We start from the raw sequence: 21,360 nt of genomic DNA, 5'->3' as shown, positions 1-21,360 counted from the left end.
TAACATATGAATGGCAGTAATAACTCACATTTATCAAGCCCGCCCTCCCCATACATTCTAAGGCGATTACTTAGAACAATTGCCAGTTCAATAACTCACGCTGTGGTTAGCTCAGCTGTATAGGTGAGGGGACTGAGGCACTGGGCAGGATGGTTCAGTCACCTAAAGGTCACAGTGCTCATATGTGGTGGGGTGTGACTGGAACCCACTCTGGAGCATGTCCCCAACGCCCACCACCTCTTTGTCATGTTTTCAGCGTCCTCAAGCAGTGAGCTGTTGTCCTTGATTGGATTCTCTGTGACAATCCTGGTCACATGTATGCAACGTGGGTGCTCAGGAATGAAACACCTCACCCAGGAGTCACCCCACTGGATGGCGACCACAACAAAATCTTAGACCAGTGGTTCTCAAGCCGTGGGTCGCAACCCCTTGGGTTTCCAAACGACCCTCACGTAGGGGCCGCCTAAGAGCATCAGAAATCGCAGATGTTTACATTCTTGACCCAAAACAGTAGCAAAATTACAGTTATGAACGAAAATCACTGTTTGGTTGGGGGGTCACCGCAGCATGAGGAACCCAGTATTAAATCATGGCAGCATCAGGAAGGCTGAGGACCGCACTGCCTTAGTTGCTCTAGGTCCTGTGCCGTTTGATTCAGGCCGTGCTCAGTCACGTGCTCTGTAGTGCTGGCTGCTGAGGCACAGGATACAGACCTCCCTGTGGCCACAACTTCACTCGCTTTGCTCTCGTAAGGAGCGGAAATATGTAGTCACTCTGTGCCCACTGCGTTCTCTGTTCATCTCTGTTTCGCTGCCAGGAAACCTAGGAAACCTTGAGCTCCCCCTCCCCCAGGTGTGAGAGGGTAAACACCAAAGGAAGCCGTTTGGTTTGGGTCCTGCTGCACCTCCTGCCTGCGCGGCAGGGACAGTGGGCCATTGTGAGCCTCTCTGAGGCTCGGACGCCCCAGCACGTGTTCTGAGTCTTTTCAGCAGCCCTTGAATTCAGCCCTTTCCAACGTCCTACAGAGGAAGGGGTGGCTGTGGGGCCTTCTGAAGGGGAACACAGCTCTCGAGACTGAAGAGGGGCTCCCTGGCAGCCTGTGTGCCTTCTGGCAACCGCTTCCAGTTAGAGCCAGCTCTGTTCATCCCTAGCCGAGGACAAAGTGGAAACACGGGGTTGGGGACACTCCGGGGACACAGCTGGGTCCTGTTGCCCTGGACTTGGGCTCAGTTACTGTCTCCAGTAACCCCTGTCCTTGGATTAGTCCCCAGGCCCAGCCATATATCTCCATCAGGATCTTGCTAGCTGACCAGCCAAGGCTCTATAGCAGGTCAGACAACCTAGGCCCTGAACACACAGCTTCCAGCCTCTCCCCACACCAGGCCTGGCTTTAGGCTTCCACAGCTGCCAACTGGCGCTTGGATAAATTGTCATGCAGCCTCTCAGGTAGAAATGACAGTCTCTGCTCTTTAGAGGAAATCCCAGGGACTCATAGAGGTGGACTCTTGTCCAGGAGCACAGGACTTGTGAGCAGCTGAGTCTCCCAGGACTAACTGCCAGGTTCTAGAGCTGTGCCCTCTACCAGTCCCAGCCACACAGGTCCGCTGGGTTTACACTAGGGGTGGGGGTGGGGCGCACACTGAAGCTTCTGTATCTTCCATCACCCCTCAGAGGAAGAAGGTGTCTCGGAGTTTGGATACAAGCAAGCCATGGTGGCTCATGGGGGTCTAGTCCCTGTGGCCTAGAAGGACAGGAGCTCTGTATGTACAGTCGTCTCTGCACCCTTAGAGACCGCGTCCTGGGAAGCTAGATGGGGCCACAGATGGCCATACAGCCTGCCGAGGACACTGCCCTCCTGAAGCTTCCTTAAAGACCAGACTCTGTACAGACTCTGAGGAACCCTCTATAAGCTCCAGGTTTAGACCTGTACTAGATGATAGGGCAACTACACGACGGCTGGATGCTTTTGTGTAGTCATATCTCCCCTACACACACACACACACACACACACACACACACACACACACACACACACACACACTGGTGACCAGGGCAAGAAAGAAACGTTCTGAGAGCTAGAGTCTCAGAAACTGCTCTGAGTATCCATATTTCTCAGTGGAAACTCTGGGATATGTTTCCTGCTCTGCCACCTCTGGGGACAGGTCCTGGGCACCACAGGAGACTCAGGGTGTAGACATGTGCTCTCTGGGTCTCTGACAGCATGGTGATCAGGTGGGTGATGACGATGCTGTCCCTCCTCTCATCACACTTAGCCCTTTGGGAAGAGACTCTGACCACCTGGGGGCTGCCTTGCATTTGTTCAGCACAGAGGTCTGCATCTTGCATCAGCCTGAGTAGAATTTGCATGGCAGCCCCACGAGGTTCATCCTCAGCTCCTACCCAGTCCCCAAAGCTCTCCAATGCCCAGAGCCACATGAACCAGGTTCTCTGGGGGGGGGGGTCCTGATCTGAGCAGGCATCGCTGGGGGGTGGCACAGAGCAGAACTTCTGAAAGCCCACATCCCCAGTCCCCCTAGACCCCTGGAGGGGGATTTTATTGCTAGGGAATGCCTCCCCTCCCCCTGCAACTTAAGAATCTTAAAGGGGGTTTGAGAGATGGCTCAGCGGTTAAGAGCACTGGCTGCTCCTCCAGAGGTCCTGAGTTCAATTCCCAGCAACCACATGGTGGCTCACAACCATCTGTAATGGGATCTGATGCCCTCTTCTGGTGTGTCTGAAGACAGCGACAGTGTACTCACATACATGAGATAAATAAATAAATCTTTAAAAAAGGATCATAAAGGGACATCTCCAGCTCAGAAGGGGTCCTTGTGTGACCAGCTCTCCGTGCGTGCCTGCTAGGAGAGGTACAGGGTGGGCGTCAGAGGCCTCTTCTCTACCCACAAGAACTGCCTCACTTCCTGAGGTGTTTGGGGTGGGAGCTGCTGACCCAGAGGCCTGGCAGGGTGAGGAGGGCTGCTTTAGGGCTGGTGTGGGACCAACCCCATCCTGCTCACTTCTTTTAGTACCTTCCTTATGTTTCTTTAATTTGGGGGGAAGCTGCAGGAATTGATTTTGAAGTTATAATTAAAATTTCCACTTGCCTTAGGCAAACAATTGTGGGTTGAATGAAAAGGTGTTAATAAAGGGAGAGGTTAATTTTAAAGGGAAATGTCGAGTGTGTGGGCAAACACCTGCGGACGCAGCTGGGCGCGGGTGGCGCTCCACTCTCGGCCGTCCGAGCCTGGCTTCAGGCCCTCCGTCAGCTGGCCAGCTTCAGCAGTCACCTGCCTGCTTGAAGCCTCATCATTAGAAGAGACAGGAGTGGGCATCTGTGCCCTGTACACCACGGGCCACTCTCGAGGGACAGCTGTGGGAGATGGTCAGAGGTCAGAGGTCAGAGGTGAAGGGCAGATAAGTCTTCTGCTCAAAAGTCCACCTGGAAGGAGGGTCGTCTGGTTTGGGAGGGGAAGGGTGTTTTCAGCCTTTCTTCTGTCCTTCCTGTGACTAAGGTAGTCCCCTTGAGGCCACTTTTTCTACCCTGTCAGTAGCTTTTATGACTCACAGTGTCACTGCACTGCCATGGGATGCTGGGTAAAGGACTGGGTGACACCGGCGTGTCATGGGCTGTGGGTCATAACTCCCAGGCAAGGCCTGTGATCTGGAAAGGGTGAAAGGAGGTGTCCTGGGACTGGGGTGAGGTCAGATGCAGCTCCTGCCTGCATCTGGACAGCTGATTGAGTGACAATTCCGACAGCTCATCTCAGGCCAACCTGGCCTGCCTGTCTGGTCAGGTGAAATTTGCAGGTCTTACAGTGGGGGATGGCATAGGGGACTCAGGCTGCTTCCCCGAGAGATGGGCCACCCCCTCACTTTCCCCCCTGGGTGTTCTTGTGCTAAGCAGCATCTCCCGTGGGGGTGGCACGTGCACATGGACTGTTGCCTTAGGAGGAGAACCTGGGCTTCATCACCAGCGTCTAGTCTCTAGAGAGTGACTCACCTTATCACACCCAGCTCTGAAAACTAGAGAGATGTGAGGGTAGCTGTGACAAAGGGAACCGAGCGTGTGGCAGGCAGAAGCAGGCAGGGCCCTCTGCCTAGCCTACCAGCCAGAGAACTCTGCCAGGTTACTCTCTGAGCTCCTATTTCCCTGTGAGTAAAATGGGAATAAAGACAGCCGTCCTGGGGAGTTGTCCCCAAACGGAAGTAGGACCCGTGAACTCACAGCAGTCTTTGGAGGTCGATCGATGGCTGTCCTGTCGCATTGGTTCCATTGGTTCGTGTTTCTGGTGGGCTTTGTGTGAGCGGAGAGTATGAAGCTGACTTAGGAGCTGCATGTGGTTCGACCCTTGGAACATGAGGATGACTGATTGCTGGCCCCTGATCTCTACCTTTGGGATTGCCCGGTGCTGATTTCATTGATCCATCTGTGTTCAGCTGAATCCTAGCCCGGGCAAGAACCATGTTTGTGAATCACCTTCTCTTCAGAGCCCCCAGGTTTCCTCGGGGCATAGACTCAGCCTGTTTCCAGGCGGCTTCCTTCTGGTGTCCTGGAACCTTTTCTTGTGGACACGTTTGTGAGACTTCTTTCTGGCTCCCTGGCAGCCCAGGGAGATGAGGGAAACATAGAGTGGAGTTCTCAGTTAGCCCTAGACATGGAGCATACCATGGGCTTAAAAGCAGAGCCTCTGGAAGTGCCAGTCCTCTCAGAAGCCAGTACCTGGGGAACTGCTGAGACTACACCTTACTTTAGGTTAGATAAGCTAACCCTGAGCTCTTCTCTAAGACAATGTCATCAGGGCGTACAGTCACACCTCCTTGCACATCAGCATCATTTAAGGAACAGGAGCTTCTCAAGCCCGGGAGCGAGGGATCCTGGTTGGTGGTGTCATAGACTTTTCCTGGCTGCTTACTCCAGAGAGCCCACAACAGACCAAAGCATGGGGACAGGTACCAGCCAAGTCCATCTAGTGAATCAATGAGTTTTATTGGGGTTATTAGTGGAGTAACACCAAAGTCTACCCCAGGATACTACTTACAAAACCTGGAGCCTGGAACCTGGAGCACAGCACACAGCCTCCAGGCAGCTCAGAAGGTGGAAGAGTTTCCTTTCTAGACGCCTCAGTTGACCTAAGCCTTTTCCAGGCAGTTCCACTCTCGGTTTCTTTCATGTTGCTTGACTGGCCTCTACCTGTTTGAGCTTGGCATGTCTGAGAGTGATTCTCAGCAGTCTGTCTTGGGAGGGAGGGGCCAAGAGAATCTGGTCAGTTTCAGGGAGTTCCTGAAACTGTTCTGAGTTTACTTTTTTTCTTAAGGATGTTACCTGGGAGACAGAATGTTTCAATTTTAAGTAAACTGTTACACAACCGCTGGCAACGTGGCTTAAGGCAAGACAGATAGACAGGCGGGGGTGTGGGGGGGTGGGGTGGGGGGGTGGGGCAGGCAGGCAGAGTAGTTATTACTATTTTCTTTCTTTTGAGCTGAGGTGTTGTGGCTGTACAGGGTCTTGGAGGGTGCACCCTAGCTGTGCAGCCTTCCCTGCACCATCATGGCCTCAGGATTCTCTCATGAGGTCAGGGTTGTCCCTGACAGTAGACTAGGGTGAGTCCAGCCAAGAGGCCTTCACAAAGGCATGTGCCTTCCTGTGCAGACTGTGATGAGGGCTCCAGCATAATCACTCAGTCTTCAAAAAGTAGTTGATCTGGATGTAGCCCTTTTCTATGGGTGGCTCTGCTTGGGAGACAGGACCCTTACTGAACTCTCACGACCCAGCCACCATGAGAGGCCTTCCAGGTTTACCAGGCATTTTCATAACTTGAGTCTCGTCTTGGCCATGCTGACCCTGGTCCCTGCAGGTGCCCTTGTAGACTGGTGAGTACTGAGTCCCAGGGAGCCAGCCGCACTCATTCTGCCCTTCTGACTTTCCAGGGCAGTGACTTCTCTGGCTCTACCTATGCTGATGGCGAGCTCCTCCCCAGGGAACCCGGCTTCTTCCAGGAAGACGAGGAGGAAGCGATGACATTGACCCTACCTGAGGGACCCCAGGAGCTAGACATGGACAGCCCCATGGAGAGCAGCCAGGGCCCGGAGGGCTCTGTCAGGAGTCCTGTGGAGGAGAAGGAGCCTGAGCTGGGGGGCCTGTTCCTGCCAGAGGACAAGTGAGTGAGTCGTATCGGCATGTGGCCCCGGGCCAGAAGTAGAGTTCTTGGAAGGCATCTCCAGAAAGTAGACATGACACCTTGTGAGGACCAGCACCACATGCATTCCCTCCGCAAGTGTCTGGGTACTAGGGATAATCCTGGACTTTGAAACCCCTGTGCAAAAGTCGGGCTTTCTTAGGCAGGGAAGGGGAGGCGGAGACAGGGTCTCAGCATGCATTCCCGATGGGCCCCGGAACTTGCTGTGTAGATCAGGGCGGCCTGAACGTGCAGAGATCAGCCTGCCTCTGGTTCCCCAGTGCTGGGATTAAAGACGTGTGTGTTTGTGCCACCATGTCTGACCTATTTTTGATTTATTTATATATGTATGTATATATATATGTATATATATATATGTATAATATATATATGCGTTTTGCCTGCATGTATATATGTGTGCATGTACCACCTGTGTGCCTGTTGCTCACAGACGGCAGAAGAGGGTGTCGGATCCTCTGGGACTGGTTGCGAGCTACCACAGGGGTGCTAGGAATTAACCTGAGTCCTCTGCAAGATCAACAAGTGCTCTCAACCACTGAGACATCTGTGGAGGCCAAAGAGGGCGTTCGAGTTTGTAGGGGCATTTGTTGGTGCTGGGACCTGAACTCAGCACCTTTTTTGTAAATTATTTATATCCTGAATGCTACTCCACCTCTGAGAAACCCCACCCCATCCCCTCCTCTGAGAGATGGTGGGGCTTTCCTGGGGCTCCCCCACAACCCCAAGAATAGTATATTCTCTTTTTTTTTTTTTTTTCCGGAGCTGGGGACTGAACCCAGGGCCTTGCGCTTGCTAAGCAAGCGCTCTACCACTGAGCTAAATCCCCAACCCCTAGTATATTCTCTTAACTGGCAAGCCATCTGCCCAGCCAGGATGAAGTTTCACTTAGCATTTACAAGGAGAAAGGGAGTGTTGTAGCCATTCAGCCTGAAGTAAGAGTGACCCCCAGGGAAGACAACGTGCAAAGAAAGAAAATGCAGATTGAGTGCCCAGGGACTCTATCCTTCAGCTGTGCTGTCTGTGATTCTTAAACAGAAGCTGGGGTTCCCCAGGAACAGAGCTTGAGAACTAACCTCTCCACCCCCCCAGTAAAAGTTTCCCATTGTGAGCGTGGACACCCTAAGCTTGGGGAGTTGTGATCTGTGGGTGAGCGGAGGATTTGCTGTGACTGTTGAGACGATAGATGCAGGCAGGCTATGAGCTGAGCCTCTCTTTGCTCTCGGGTTGTAGACAGCCCCATCCAGGCCCTTGTGTCACATGGGCCGCCCATGAGATGCCCTAGAGTGTGGGGTCTCTGACAGATAGTCCTTTAGAATTCGGGATCTGTGGACGAGAAATGCCGCTATATAAACTGGGGGCTGATTCTCACCTGTGTTACCTGCCGTGAGAAAAGATAAAGAGGGTTGGAAGCTGACTCAGTGGGTCCAGGTGCTTGCCAGATGACCCTGAGCTCCAGAACTCAGGGACCCAGGAGGGGGCATGTGTGACCCCTGCACACTGACAGGGAGGCAGGGGTAAACTGGCTTGGCAGGTGCAGCAGAACCAGCAAAGCAGAGGCTCCACTGTCCTCTGGGCTCCATGTGTGGGCTGTGGCAGGGGTGAGTGTGTGTGTGTACCTACACATGCTAATAATAATAAATTTTGAAAAAACTAAGGGATAATTAGGAATTGGAAAAGATGGGAGAAGTGAGAATGAGAGAAAATAACCCTTAACCCAAGTCCTGTGACCGTGTTACTGTGTTGTCAACTTTCTTGTTCCCCCTCTCTCTTCTCTCCCTCCCCTCTCCCCTCCCTCCTCCTCTCCTCCCCTCCCCTCCCCTCCCTCTCCCTCCCCTCCCCTCCCCTCCTCTCCCCTCCCCTCCTCTCCTCTGTCTCCTCTCCCCTCCCCTCCCCTCCCCTCTCCTCTCCCCTCCCCTCCCCTCCTCTCCCCTCCTCTCCTCCTCTCCTCTCCTCTCCTCTCCCCTCCTCCCCCCCTCCTCTCCCTCTCCCCCCCCCCCCCCCCTCCCCCCCCCTCTCTCTCCCCCCCTCTTCCTCCCCTCTCCTCTCCTCTCCTCTCTTCCCCTTTCCTTTTCTCTCCTCTTTTCTTCCCCTTGCCTCCTCTGCCTTAACCTGCCCTATCCTGTCCTTTCCTCTCCTCCCTTCTCTTCCCCTGTCCTCCCTTCTCCTCTCCTGCCTTCCCCCCCCCCCCCCCCCCCCCCCCCCCCCCCCCCCCCCCCTCCCCCTCTCCCTCCCCCTCCCCTCCCCTCCCCTCCCCTTCCCTTTTCATTTTTTTAAACACAGGGTCTTGTGTAGCCCTGGCTGGCTTGGAATAATCTACATAGCACAGGCTGGTCTTGAATTTATAAAGATCCTCCTGCCTCTGCCTCCTGAGTGCCAGGATTAAAAATGGGCACCACCACTGCCAACATAGTAAGACACTGTCTCAAAATAAGTTTATTAATTACTGTCTCAAAGCTTGTATCTAACTTACCGCTGATACTTACTTCTCTGCCTTGATATCAATATGTATATGAGCCTTTGGACAATCATTTGATACTCTACAATTTAATAATTGCTCTACTGATACATATTCTAATGCAGTAACTGTAATTATAGTGTAATTTTAATCTCTCTGTTGCTAAACCATTAAGAAATAACCAGTGTTTTGTTGTTTGGGAATGGAACCCTTTACATATCTCTTATGGAGAAATTTCTGTGTGGGGTGTTTCCCTTAGTCAAAAGGTGTAGACTTCTCCAGGCTGCTGCTGGCTGCAGGGCAGGGTGGTCCCCGCAGACGCTGCCCTCAGCCCTCCACTAACCGGGTGCTTACGGCCCTAGGTCCCTCGTCCTCACTCCAGCCATGACCACATCAGACCTTTCCACTCACTCCACCGCCTCTCTCATCAGCAACGAGGAACAATTTGAAGACTATGGAGAGGGGGACGACGTGGACTGTGCTCCCAGCAGCCCTTGCCCTGATGATGAGACCAGAACCAATGTCTACTCAGATCTAGGATCATCGGTGTCTTCCAGGTGCTTCCTTGCTCTGGGTGGCATTTGGAGTCCATGGAAAATGCCAGAACCAGTTTAGCCTCACCCCAGTGGGTCAGACAGGCAAAGGACATCCTTCCCTCTGTCCAGGGCTGCATGGCTCTACTGGCATGTGATCTTACATCTTGATTGGGGCCGGGGGTGTCAGATCTCCCCCCTTTATTTTGGAGAAGAAACAGTTAATTGGTCTGGGAGTCTGTAGACCCCTGTGGGGAGCGTCTATGTCATCTTGCTTTCTAGAACCTCAGTGTTAGAGGGCCCTCTCAAGTGACCTTCTTGCCTGCCTGAGTCATTCCTTCCTATGACATTAACTCTCAGTATGCCTTATCTGTTAATTGGGGATGGGGACACACACACACACACACACACACACACACACACACACACACTCTGGCAACCATGGGACAGGGATGCTCTGGTTTATTCCTATTCCTCTGCCCCAAAGTAGAAATAAAAGCTTTGGAGAACTGGGTTGAGCAAGCTCAGTGAGGTGAGGCAGGGCACAGCCTGCCAATAGCACAGAGAGTGAGCTCCTCCCTCCCTCCCCCTCCCCCCACCCCGTCCAGTGCGGGACAGACCCCCAGGAAGATGAGACACGCCTACAACAGTGACCTGCTAGATGTGTACTGCTCTCAGTGCTGCAAGAAGATCAACCTGCTGAATGACCTGGAGGCCAGGCTGAAAAACCTGAAGGCCAACAGGTGAGGCCGCAGCCCAGGGGCAGGGCCAGGCGGGACAGACAGCTCAGGCCCCTGGGTGGTCAGGTACGGCGGCGTCCATGCAGGGCTGCCCCTGGGGTGGTCCCTGCAGCACTTCAGCACCAAGCCGATGAATGATGTCCCTTCAGCCCATCATACCTTAGTGTCTTGCAGTGGGCAGCGTGTGGAAGTGGAGTCGTGCCCCTCTGTTCGGTGACCGTGTCCCCTTTCTCTCTCTCTCTAGTCCCAACAGGAAGATCTCAAGCACAGCTTTTGGACGGTAAGACCCTCTTGGGAGATAAAGAGCCGAGTGCTTACCACATTTACTTGCTTCTGCTCTCCTGGGTCCAGGGCTCCATGGCAGCCGCCCAGATTCAGCCTGTGCCTTGCATGTAGCCGAGTGACTATATCCCCGGCTGGGTGGAAGAGAAGCAGAGAAGCAGAGGGGCAGAGCGGCCCTTTCCTGCCCTTGCCACCCTGACCCCACTTAGTAGGTTTAGCATCTTCATATCCTCACTGCATCAGCCTTGGTGGGCCTTCTGGGGTGCCCGTGGCTGTTGGTGTTGCCCTTCCACTTAGGACCTGGGTTGGGGGTGCGTGTCCCCCATCCTTAGAGAAGACAGTCATTGGATGGGAAGGTCAGATGGAGTATTCGTCCTGGGACCTCCTTTCTGGCAGCCCCTGTACTGAAAACACCTAGCCCACAGCCTGAGCGGGGGTCCCAGGCTGTGGCGGGCGTGGCAGACAGGCGCCCTCCCCCCCACAGGCAGCTCATGCACAGCAGTAACTTCAGCAGCAGCAATGGCAGCACCGAGGACCTGTTCCGCGACAGCATCGACTCCTGTGACAATGACATCACAGAGAAGGTGGGGCTCTGCGTGTTCCTGGGATGTGTGTGTGGTGGGGGTGGGGGTGGGGGCGGGGCTGCTCCAGGCTGCTCTCTGAGGACCTGGACCCCATGCCCACCTAGGAGTTCAGGGCAAGAGGGGCACTAATCACCTGCCCCTTCCTCTCAAACTACGAGTGTTCTTTGACGAGTCGTCATTCGGAGACCCTTGTCATGGGCTTCTGTAGATTCTCAGTTCTGTGGCTTCGAGAGCCAGTTGTACCCTGCCTCCCCTCCGTGCTGCAGGTGAGCTTCCTGGAAAAGAAGGTAACGGAGCTGGAGAATGACAGCCTGGCGAGCGGGGGCCTGAAGAGCAAGCTGAAGCTGGAGAACGTGCAGCTGGTGCACAGGTCGGGGCAGGGAGCTCGGGGAGCACAAAGGTCCCATTGCCAGGGGAGAAGCCCCGGTCTCTCCGACCCTGCGCCACTTGGCCTAGATTGCAGACCTGACAGATACTCCTGGATGCACAGCCCCAGGGCTTGTGACTCCCACTGAGCGAGAACAGCTGTTCTCAACCTGTGGGCCACAACCCCTGCCGGGATTTCATATCAGATGTCTTTCTTGCATATCAGATATTTACAGTTTACAACAGTAGCAGGATTATGAAGTCGCAACAAAATAATTTTATGGTTGGGGTCACTGCAGCATGAGGAGGAACTGTACTAAAGGGTATAGCAGCATCAGGAAGCTTGAGGGCCACTGGCTTAGAGTGCCTAGGGCCTGACCTCCGTCCTTGAGGACATGCCCCTGTGTTAGGGAGTGGAAGGCCGGAGGGTCCAGGAGGTGCTGCGTGTGGCCAGGTGGTGATGGAGCAGATGGGACACTGGGAAGGATGCCCCGATGCTGCCTGGCCTCCCCAGACACAAGACACTTCTGTGCTGGGTCTGGTCCCCACGAGGTCTTTTGGTTTGCCCCAGCTCAGCCTGGTGGAAGAACGGTGAACTGTTGGACAACTAACTATCGGCTCCCGTAGTCAACATTAGCTTATCACTCCAGAGGGACCTGTCCCTTTCCTGGCTCTAGATGTCTTATGGCCATTTGCCAGGATGGACTGAAGTAATTGGAGTGGCTCTGGACAGGAAGTCTGTAGAAAGAGAGGGTAAGACTTGGAAGCCATTGGTGTAGCTGCGGCCAAGCCCTGCCTTCACTGTCTTCTGTGTGGCCTCGCTCCCCTCCGGAGCTTCTTCTCTAGATCTGCTCCTCCCTGGAGTGTGATCGACACACTTTAGATGTCACAGTGTCCCCAACTCACCTGTCAGCTAAGCTCACGGCCCATGACGGAAACCCTTCACCATCACAGTGAGCATGTTAGGGCCTTCGGCAGGGTCCAGGCCTTCATGAATGGGATGAGCGTGCGCCCTGACGGAACTCATTTGTGCCCCACCTCAGGGTGCATGAGCTGGAGGAGATGGTGAAGGACCAGGAGACCACAGCAGAGCAGGCGCTGGAGGAGGAGGCCCGGCGACACCGCGAGGTCTACTGCAAGCTGGAGCGGGAGAAGAGCACAGAGCTGGAGCTGCTCAACACCAGGTGGGCACCAGGTCTCCTGCCCGCAGCGCCCCTCGTGCCCCTCGGCCCTGGGGTAGTGCTGCCCCCGAGTGTTCCCGGTAAGGCTGAGCCTGCCATTCTAGCGTTTCTACTTCAGATACTTTAAAATTGCACCGGCCAGTTAGTTCTTCAGGGAGTAGGCAGAATGTAAGTTCCGGTAGCCCCAGTGCTTGGGCGGAGGAAGCTACAGAGGTAGATCAGAAGGCTGGGTCTGATAGCTAGGCCTGGGGCGCCCCCTGCTGTCAGACCGTCCCCTGAATTTGAGCATCGGTAAGCTGAGCCTGTACACACCAGCACCTTCCTTGTGAGAACCCTAGTCAAGCTGGAGGAACAGCACTGGCCCTGTTCACGGTGTTTCTTCCTGCTGTGTAACCCCTTCTCTCCCCCTCTCTGCCTGCCACAGAGCATGCACCGTGTGCTTTGGTGATGAGGCTGTGGCTGGGAGTGCTGGGGCCCCTAGCAGAATAGGCACTGTCTGGTACTCCCTGGGCCTAGGTGTTTGGGCAGAGGATTCTAAGCCCAACTGGGCAGGAGAGGGGATGCTGGACAAGGGATTGGGTGATTCCCAACCCAATGCAGATCAGATTGGTGAGGAGACCTCCCAACTGTCATGTGCCCGAGACTCTCCACTTTCCCAACACCTTCTCTACCTTCCTTCCTAATGCTGTGGACTCTTTACCACAGTTCCTATAAAATTAGTTGCTACTTCATAACTATAATTTTTACCGCTATGAATTGTAATGTAAATGTGTGGTATGCAGGTATCTGATAAGTGACCCCCAGATTGAGAGCAGTTGTTGTTTGCTATGGCTCTGGGGCTGGCATCCTAAGGGGCTGAACATTCCTGTTTTAAATGACTACAGGCTTAAGAGAAGTGACTGGGACCTGAGGGGTAGAGGGGAGAGGACTGTGTGAGCAGGGGCTGAAGCAGGAACACAGAAGGTCGGGTTCTGAGGGTGGTCTTCCCGCTACCCTTCCCACAATTGGGGGGGGGGCTGTTCATGAGGAGGCATGGATGGTGCTTCCGGTCATTGGCATACGTTCCCTCCTTACTGCCTTAGCCAACTTCATACCACTTAGCATGGAGGTCCAGACTCCTCTCTGGCCCTTGTCTGGAGGCCCACCTAGGTTATCCCCAGGCCTCATTAAGGTCAAGAAAAGCCTCTCCAGAGTGGGGCAGTAGCTGGGGTGAGGGTACTGCAAGAATCAGGTGTGGTTTGTACATTTCAGTAGCCATCTTACCTGCCTGTAAAACCACCTGAGTGCCATCCCCACTGGGCCACTGCCGGGCACTGTCTGTAAGAATAGAAAAACAGGAGAGCCCTGGGCATACCAGACATAGGACTGTTCTCCTCCTAGAGGAAGCCCCTTCCCCATTGTTTCATGAAGGATTTGGGTATGTACATGTGTGTTCACATGTGTGCATGCGTGTGAAGGCCAGCCTTCAGAACTTATTAGATTTTGAAATATATTCTTCTGTATGCATGTGTCTTGGAGATAGCACCCTGACTAAACATGGAATTCCTTTCTTTCTTTTCCTTCTTCCTTCCTTCCTTTTTTTTTTTTTTTTTTTTTTTTTTTTTTTTTTTTTTTTTGAGACAGGATTTCCCTATGTAGCCCTGGCTGTCCTGGAACTTGCTCTGTAGACCAGCTGGGCTCAAACTCAGAGATCCTCCTGCCTCTGCCTCTGAGTGCTGCGTTTAAAGCTATACACAATGAAGCCTGGCCCTTTGTTTCTGAGATCGCTTATGGGGCTGGGGAGAGGGCTCAGTGGGTAAATCTGTGCTTCCATACAGATTTCCAGTCTCCAGACCTACATAGAACCAAACACGGTGTATTTCTGTAACCCTAGTGTTCTGCTGCAGAGATAGGAGAGCCCCAAAAGTTGGAGGGTCAGCTGGTCTGGCAATAAAAGATCCTGTCTCAAACAAGGTCAAACACACATGTACACTGCCCACCCCCAGTGTCCTGCACAACACACTGTACACAAACACACACAGTTAAGTAATTTATAGAGTGAAAGAAATGATATAAATAAATGTATATTTTTATTTTTTATATACATATATACATATTTTTCAAGATTGTCTCATGTGACACTGGTGGCCCTGGAATTTACTATGTAAGCCAGGCTGTTCTCCAACCCAACAGAGATCTTCCCACTGCTGCATTCCGAGCCCTGGGATTAAAGGCAGACACTAATAATCACGCACACGAAGCGGTTTTATGATAACACAGAATTTTGGCTTGTGTCATCATATGTTACTCAAAAAGCCTTGGATTTAGAAGCATTTTGGATTTTGGGATCAGGGACGCTGGGCCCGAGTTACCCTGTGAGACACTGACTTATTTCTGTCTCCATCTTGCTCTCAGGTGTAGTTTCTCTCTCCTGGAAGGGGAGACTGGTTTCCAGTCGCCTTCTCTCTAAGGCCACGCCTGCTCCAGATTCTCTGAGCCATGCCGTTTTTCTTTCCCAGGGTGCAGCAGTTAGAAGAAGAAAACACAGATCTGAGAACAACCGTGACACGACTCAAGTCACAGACGGAGAAACTGGACGAGGTGAGCAGCAGGTCCCAGCAAGACGCTGGGTTTGTGGAGGTGATGGCAGTCAGGGCTGGGTCGCAGTCTCAGGAGCACTGAAGTACTTCCTGCAGAGGAGAGGAACCACGGTTCCACAGCGCACACCTGTGGGAGACAGGAGGGCCATCCACTGCTACATCATGAACTTTGAGGCCAGCCTAGGGTACATGAGAGTTTTGTCCTAAAGATAAACAAAAGCAAGTTTATTAATAGGAAGGAAAAATGAATGACTTGCGTTTCTGAATTGACAAAATTTCAAGTTTTCTTCAGTAAAAATTTAGTCTGTATTATAGGCTGTAAATGCCTTATGTTGTGGAATTCTCTTCTTGAAGAGGGTGGACTGAGCTCCTGTTTGGACAGACACCTTCTTCTCAGGCTCTGTCTGACACTACTGAAGGACATCAGGGGCCTGGGATGTTTCCTGCTAAGTTTCTAGAATGTTCTGAGGGAGCTCCCCAGGGTCGCTGTCTGCCTGTCCATTTGCCACAGTAAGGTACTCCAGAGTGCGAGGGCCCTCTCGGGATGCTTGCCCTGACGAGTCTGCCTTATCCCAGGAGCGGCAGCGCATGTCTGACCGGCTGGAGGACACCAGCCTGCGGCTGAAGGACGAGATGGACCTTTACAAGCGCATGATGGACAAGCTGCGACAGAACCGCCTCGAGTTCCAGAAGGAGCGGGAGGCAACGCAGGAGGTGAGTCAGAGGCCGAGGTCCCCCAGGCTTCTCTCAGTGTCACTGCTGCTGCCAACCAACAGACCTCTCGCCCTGGCAGCTCATCGAAGACTTGCGGAGAGAGCTGGAGCACCTGCAGATGTACAAGCTGGACTGCGAGCGGCCAGGCCGGGGCCGCAGCTCATCCGGCCTTGGCGAGTTCAATGCCAGAGCCCGTGAGGTGGAACTTGAGCATGAGGTCAAGCGTCTAAAGCAGGTAGGCCCTAGAGCCATGTCCAGTGGCTTTGAAGAGGGGCTTGGGTCAGCCATGCAGGCGGGCTTCTTGTTAGAAGTCATAGGGAGGGAGCCACCAGCAGCAGTCTACCTCCTGCCACCTCTCCTGTCTCTTCTCAGCTACCTGATTGCCAAGGCCCGTCATCCCACCCCACACTCAGGCAGGCAGCTTACCTCTGGCCAATGGTTCTTGCGCTCTTACACCCCTGCCCTATTCTGGGTGTTGGAATAAGAGAGCCATCCCAAGCTGCAGCTGCATGCTTGGCTGGGTTGGGACCTCGGTCTTTGAGATTCTGTTTCTCAATAGTGTTCCATCATTCCTGCTGCTGCAGCCTGTATTAGGTGTGGCATCAGGAAGGGCAGTGACTCAAAAAGGGAGTGAAGTCCAAACTCAGCTGGGCCTGTGACCCAGAGGCTGGGCATGGACTACACCTGAGCTCCTTAATGTGGGGACCAAGCAGACAAAAACTATCTTAGAAAACATCAGGGCTGGAGAGATGGCTCAGCGGTTAAGAGCACTGACTGCTCTTTCAGAGGTCCTGAGTTCGAATCCCAGCAAACACATGGTAGCTCACAACCATCTGTAATGGGATCCGATGCCCTCTTCTGGTGTGTCTGAAGACAGCTACAGTGTACTTGTATATAATAAATAAATCTTTTTAAAAAAAGAAGAAAGAAAAAACGTCAGGTGCCTAGGACTTCCCACTGGGAACCAAGAATCAAGCAGACAAAAGTTATGTAGCTCCACGAGAATTTGCTGAGTAAGCACCCTATTCTAGAAGTGTCACAACCGCAATAGGGGCGGGATCCCCCACTATCCCCTCTACAGGGCCAAAGATATCTCCCTGCCGGAGCTTGGTATGCCATACTTACTAGCCAATAGATTCAAAGGTCAATACGCTTAGCCAATAAGTTTAAACTGTGACCTTGCTGATGTAACCTGTACCCCTAAAACAGTATAAAAAGTATGTGCCTTTGTTCCCGGGGGTCACCTCTGCCCCGATTGCAGAATGACCCCCGAGCACTGGACTAGTAAACCTTGTTTATTACATTGATCTCCGTCTCTGTGTCTCTGTGAGTGGGACATCCCGAACGCAGGACTCAGTGGACTTTTCTCGAGTCTTACAGTGGCCCTCTCCTCCAGTACTGTTAGCTCATCACCTACCCAGGAGGGGCTCCCAGGTTCCTGGGGTGAGCTAGAGGCAAGATTTGGAGCTGTAATGTCAACTGCCTTCTGGGGCAAGGCCATCTTGAAACAGCTCCCACTAAGCAGGTTCCAGAACCTGATAGCAGGAGCCCTCCTTCCTGCACAGAGAATCCGGAATAGCACCTCCCTTCTGCCAGGTCCAGGGCTGCGTGCTGAGCTGCTGGTGGGCAGTGCTCCCCACAGGATCCTAGAGAGGAGAGGTCTGTCATCTCGGTTCTCCCAGGCAGGGCTGTAACTCCCCTTCCAGCTGAGGACATGGAAGGACATGGACAGGCGGAAGTGGGTTCTAGCGAGCTCTGAATGCTTCCCAGAGCTCACGATGCCTTTGTTCTGTTGGCACAGGAGAATCACAAACTGCGGGATCAGAATGATGACTTGAACGGGCAGATCCTGAGCCTCAGCCTCTATGAGGCGAAGACCCTCTTTGCCACCCAGACCAAAGCCCAGTCTCTGGCTGCAGAAATCGACACAGCATCTCGAGATGAGGTAGCCTTGTCCTCTCATTCCCTTGGACGCTCACATTGGCAATTTGTCTCCAATCTGTGGGTCCTGCCCCAGCTTCTACCTGCTGGGACCATAGACCCCAAACTACATGGAACCCGAAAGACAGACTGAGGCCCGGCTCTAATAGTCCTCCACTTGTCACCGTCTCGGTGACTTCAGAGCTGAGCAGGAGGCAGTACGGGGGAGGGGCTTAGCTCTCCTAACTCAGGAGCTCTGGGCCCAAGTCAGAGTGGAGCTCCAATGAGAGATCCTTCTGGGACTTAACCCAGATGGAGACCAGAGTTTCCGAAGCATCTACCTTGTTTACTTGGTCTCTTAGCTCTCAGCGTCATCATCGCTTCCCTGTAGACATGACAGGCCACACCAGTGGCAGCGGGAAGGGAGCCCAGCTCCTAGTACTACAGCCCATCCTCTCTGCATCAGATACTAGAACATTCAGTTGTGGCTTAGTTTGAGACTGAGTCCCTGTGTTCCTGACTCCTGGCCTCAAGGAGAGCAGGTGACTCCACAGGGTTGGAGCTGTGAGAATGTCACTGTTTAGCTGCACCTGAATGTCACTGTGAGAGAACTGCTGACTCAGGCAGGGCTGGAGTAAGAGGTTCTGGACGGAGAAAAAGCTGGCAGCCCCAGCTGGGACTGTACACATTAGCCCTGATTATCAGTGCATTTGGCCAGTGTTCCCAATCTTTGTGAAAATGTCCCCAACTTTAGCCCCTTCCAGGGTCAATGAAATTGCCTTAGGCTCTGGTCCCTGCTTAAAATGCTCAGGCAGATCTGGGTGCCTCTGTCATTGGTCACTGGCCCAGTGTAAGCCCGGCTGGGCGGGCCCAGCGTCTGACTCACCTTTCTCATTCCCTTCAGCTAATGGAGGCCCTAAAGGAGCAGGAGGAGATCAACTTCCGACTGAGACAGTACATGGACAAGATTATCCTGGCTATACTGGACCACAACCCCTCCATCCTGGAGATCAAACACTGAGTCAGGGCTGGCTGCAGAGCGGCCGTCGGACCTGGGACCTAGGGGCAGGCCTGCCTGAGGACGGAAACGCAGGCAGGACCCCACACTCACTCTGTAAATGTACCTCTGACCACCCTGTGTGTGTGCTGATGTATGGGTAGGAGGCTGTGAGCACACAGGCAAGGAGTGAGCTCGGGGCCATGGCTGTGGGTGACAAGCCGTGGTGAGCTGTGTGTGCACTTTGAAGCCCCTTTGTGAGGGGCAGAGGGGACTGGATGCGGTAGGGACTCTCAGGAGTTAGCAGCAAGGACTGGAAGCTTGCATTTCGGATACTGATGACATGATTCTACCTCTGTGGCTAAGGGTTAGAAGATACTCTCAGGAGATGGGTTCTCTCCCCTCCCCCACTGGAGTGAGGACAAAGCTGTTACAGTCTCCAGAATTCAGTGTCCTTTCCAGCCTTTCAGGCCACCTGTCATGCCGGGTTTTTTTTCTTTTTCTTTTTTCTTTTTTTTTAAGCTCAGAGGAGGAAGGGGTATGGAGAGAACCCTGTGGGCTAGCCCTCTGGGGTGCAGGTAAACAGGTCAGTGGACTGCTTACAGAGCAGCTAGCGTGTGCTGTCCATGCCTTTGGGCTGAGTCCCTCGTAGTTTTCTGTGCCCTTCCCAGCCAGTCTTGCTTGCCTACCTCCTCTTTCTGATTTGGCTTCATTTTGGAGATGGGAAATATAAGCAGCATTCAGCTGGGGGTGGAAGGAAGGCCAAGAAGAAGGGTAGGGTGCCAGGGCTGGTATGTGTTAGCACTGGGGGCCGAAAGGAGTGACTGGGAGAAAGACTGCCTCATCACCTGTGACCTGTCTGGGTTCCATGCTCCTTGGTGAAAGGACAAGGGTTTCCAAGACAACACCCTTTCCTCCAGCTTTCTGATCCGCCTGGACCTGGTCCCCAGTTAGAGAGCAGACACTGCTGTTGGGAGATTCAGTGAAGAGCATTGGGGGACCTTAGTCTTCCGTTCTGTGGATACATGATGGGAATTCACCCCGGGGTGTGGTGGGGGCGTTACAATGTGATCTGCGGAGTAGGTACTGTACTTGGGGTGTTCTGATTTACCTGTTTCATACGGCTTCTGATTGGCTTCCCTACCCCAGCTCCTATAAACGTGTACGGTCTCAAGTCTTCCCCTTCAGTTTGTTTTCTGGAGCACATCTTGTGTAAAAAGGAAGGTTTGGGCATGTTGGGGAGGCTAGTGAGGAAAGGAGGCCCAGTTGAAGGTAAAGAGGGGACCTAGGGTGTGTGTCCTGCTTGGCAGAGACAGGGCTTTGGCTGGTTTCAGTCCAGTCACTGTGCTTTCTTTGGCTTTTGAGGTTCTTTCTAATCATGTGCATGGAGTTCACCTCATGAGGCACAGATGGGGGGTGTGCCTGGCCTGCCTGGCTGAGCCACAGGAAGACAGGAGGCTTGCTCTGGGGATACAGGGTCTCCCTGGGGTCTGGGAAGATAGAAAGGAGGCTGGGTAGGTAGGGAGTCTCTTTACTTTAAAATGTATTTTTAAAGTGTTCTGGGTTAGAAAGCCACATCACCCATGGGAGGTTCCAGAACTTTCCTTGCTTGGGAAGAAGCTAATCTGTTTCTGCTGCCTCCTTGGTTCACTTTCCAGTTGTGAGCTCCCCCTTGACTTTCATGAGTCTAGATGTTAGACTTGGCGTTCACTTAGACTTGGATTTCAGATAAACAAGTGGTTTTAGAATCACGATGTTCCATTCCGTACTTGACGGTTAGGAAGCTTTTTAACATTCTGATCCACATGTTCTAACAATTGGTTCAGGTGTGGCCCAGGCCTTGGAATGTTTTAAGAATGCCTCAGGTGATGCTAATTTAGTTAGGTCTCCTGTGAAGGGGGCGGTGCTCTTTCCAAGTTGACAACTCCCTCAGGAAAGGGTCAGCAGTAACTTGCTGAGGTCCAAGCAGGTTGGGGGCCATGTTGGGGTACACCTTCCATGTGACTTAGCCGTCCTTGTATTCCACTGAGAGCCAAACAAAATGAGCTACTGTCTCCCTGTTTGTTTTAGCTTTGAATTAGATTTTCTTTTAAATCAGGAGTTTTCTTTGAGACAACAGAGGATGATCCTTTTGAAAATTTGTTTCTGATATGCTAAAAACACAAGGCTCAAGGACCAAGCAGAACACCAGGCCTTGAGCCTGAGTCTACCGGTTTGGCTGTGTGCTGGTGTCGTATATCTGATGCTGGAGGGCTTGAAAGTGTAGCACGGGGGTGGAGTGCCTGGCATGAGGAAAGAAGTTGATGACAGGATCAACTCTGACTTCCCTTTATAACTGGTGGCACAGGGTGGCCCAGCACCTGTATCTTCAGTGGTCTTCCCAAGTATTGTTCACGCACAGCTCAAGGTGCAGGCTCCTAAAATGTGAAATGTCTGCTGAGTTCCCGCAGGGCTGGAGAAGCAAGCCTGTGGCCGAGAGGATGGATAATTATGCCACCAAGTAGTCTTTGCCCTGAGAGAGTCCAGCTGCTTCCACTACTCTGGAAGAGACAACAAACAAGCACCAGCGTGTGACTAGGCATAGGCCCATTGGGAAGTGGAGGCCGGTAGGCAGGGAAGAGCTGGACCTTGAGAGCAGCCTCAGATGCAGTGGCCACCTGCCCCCCGTGGGTTCTGTTCATTTCCTGAGGGTGTCCCAGTTGCTTTCCTGTCAGTGCCAAATCAGCACCCAACCTACACTCTGGAGACTCTAGGTAATGATCTGATAGCTTGTTAGTCCTGAGTTGTGGTCCTTACTGGTTCTGATGGTCCA

General features: G+C 53.0%; 1 protein-coding gene across 1 annotated transcript in view; it reads left to right on the top strand.

Moving 5' to 3' along the window:
* The window catches only part of Rab11fip4 (RAB11 family interacting protein 4), a 105,284-nt gene extending 85,562 nt beyond the window's left edge, over positions 1 to 19,722 (top strand). The window contains 12 exon segments of the mRNA XM_032911802.1: positions 5,929 to 6,158; positions 9,015 to 9,209; positions 9,794 to 9,928; positions 10,170 to 10,205; positions 10,692 to 10,791; positions 11,058 to 11,161; positions 12,201 to 12,341; positions 14,837 to 14,918; positions 15,494 to 15,631; positions 15,711 to 15,866; positions 17,433 to 17,576; positions 18,456 to 19,722. Of these exon segments, the coding sequence (XP_032767693.1) occupies positions 5,929 to 6,158; positions 9,015 to 9,209; positions 9,794 to 9,928; positions 10,170 to 10,205; positions 10,692 to 10,791; positions 11,058 to 11,161; positions 12,201 to 12,341; positions 14,837 to 14,918; positions 15,494 to 15,631; positions 15,711 to 15,866; positions 17,433 to 17,576; positions 18,456 to 18,572 (1,578 nt within the window). The 3' untranslated portion in view covers positions 18,573 to 19,722.
* The last annotated feature ends 1,638 nt before the right edge of the window (positions 19,723 to 21,360 follow it).

Source organism: Rattus rattus, chromosome 9 (assembly GCF_011064425.1).
Source record: "Rattus rattus isolate New Zealand chromosome 9, Rrattus_CSIRO_v1, whole genome shotgun sequence".
Taxonomy (NCBI): Eukaryota; Metazoa; Chordata; class Mammalia; order Rodentia; family Muridae; genus Rattus; species Rattus rattus.
This window is presented reverse-complemented; position numbering and strand designations above follow the sequence as displayed.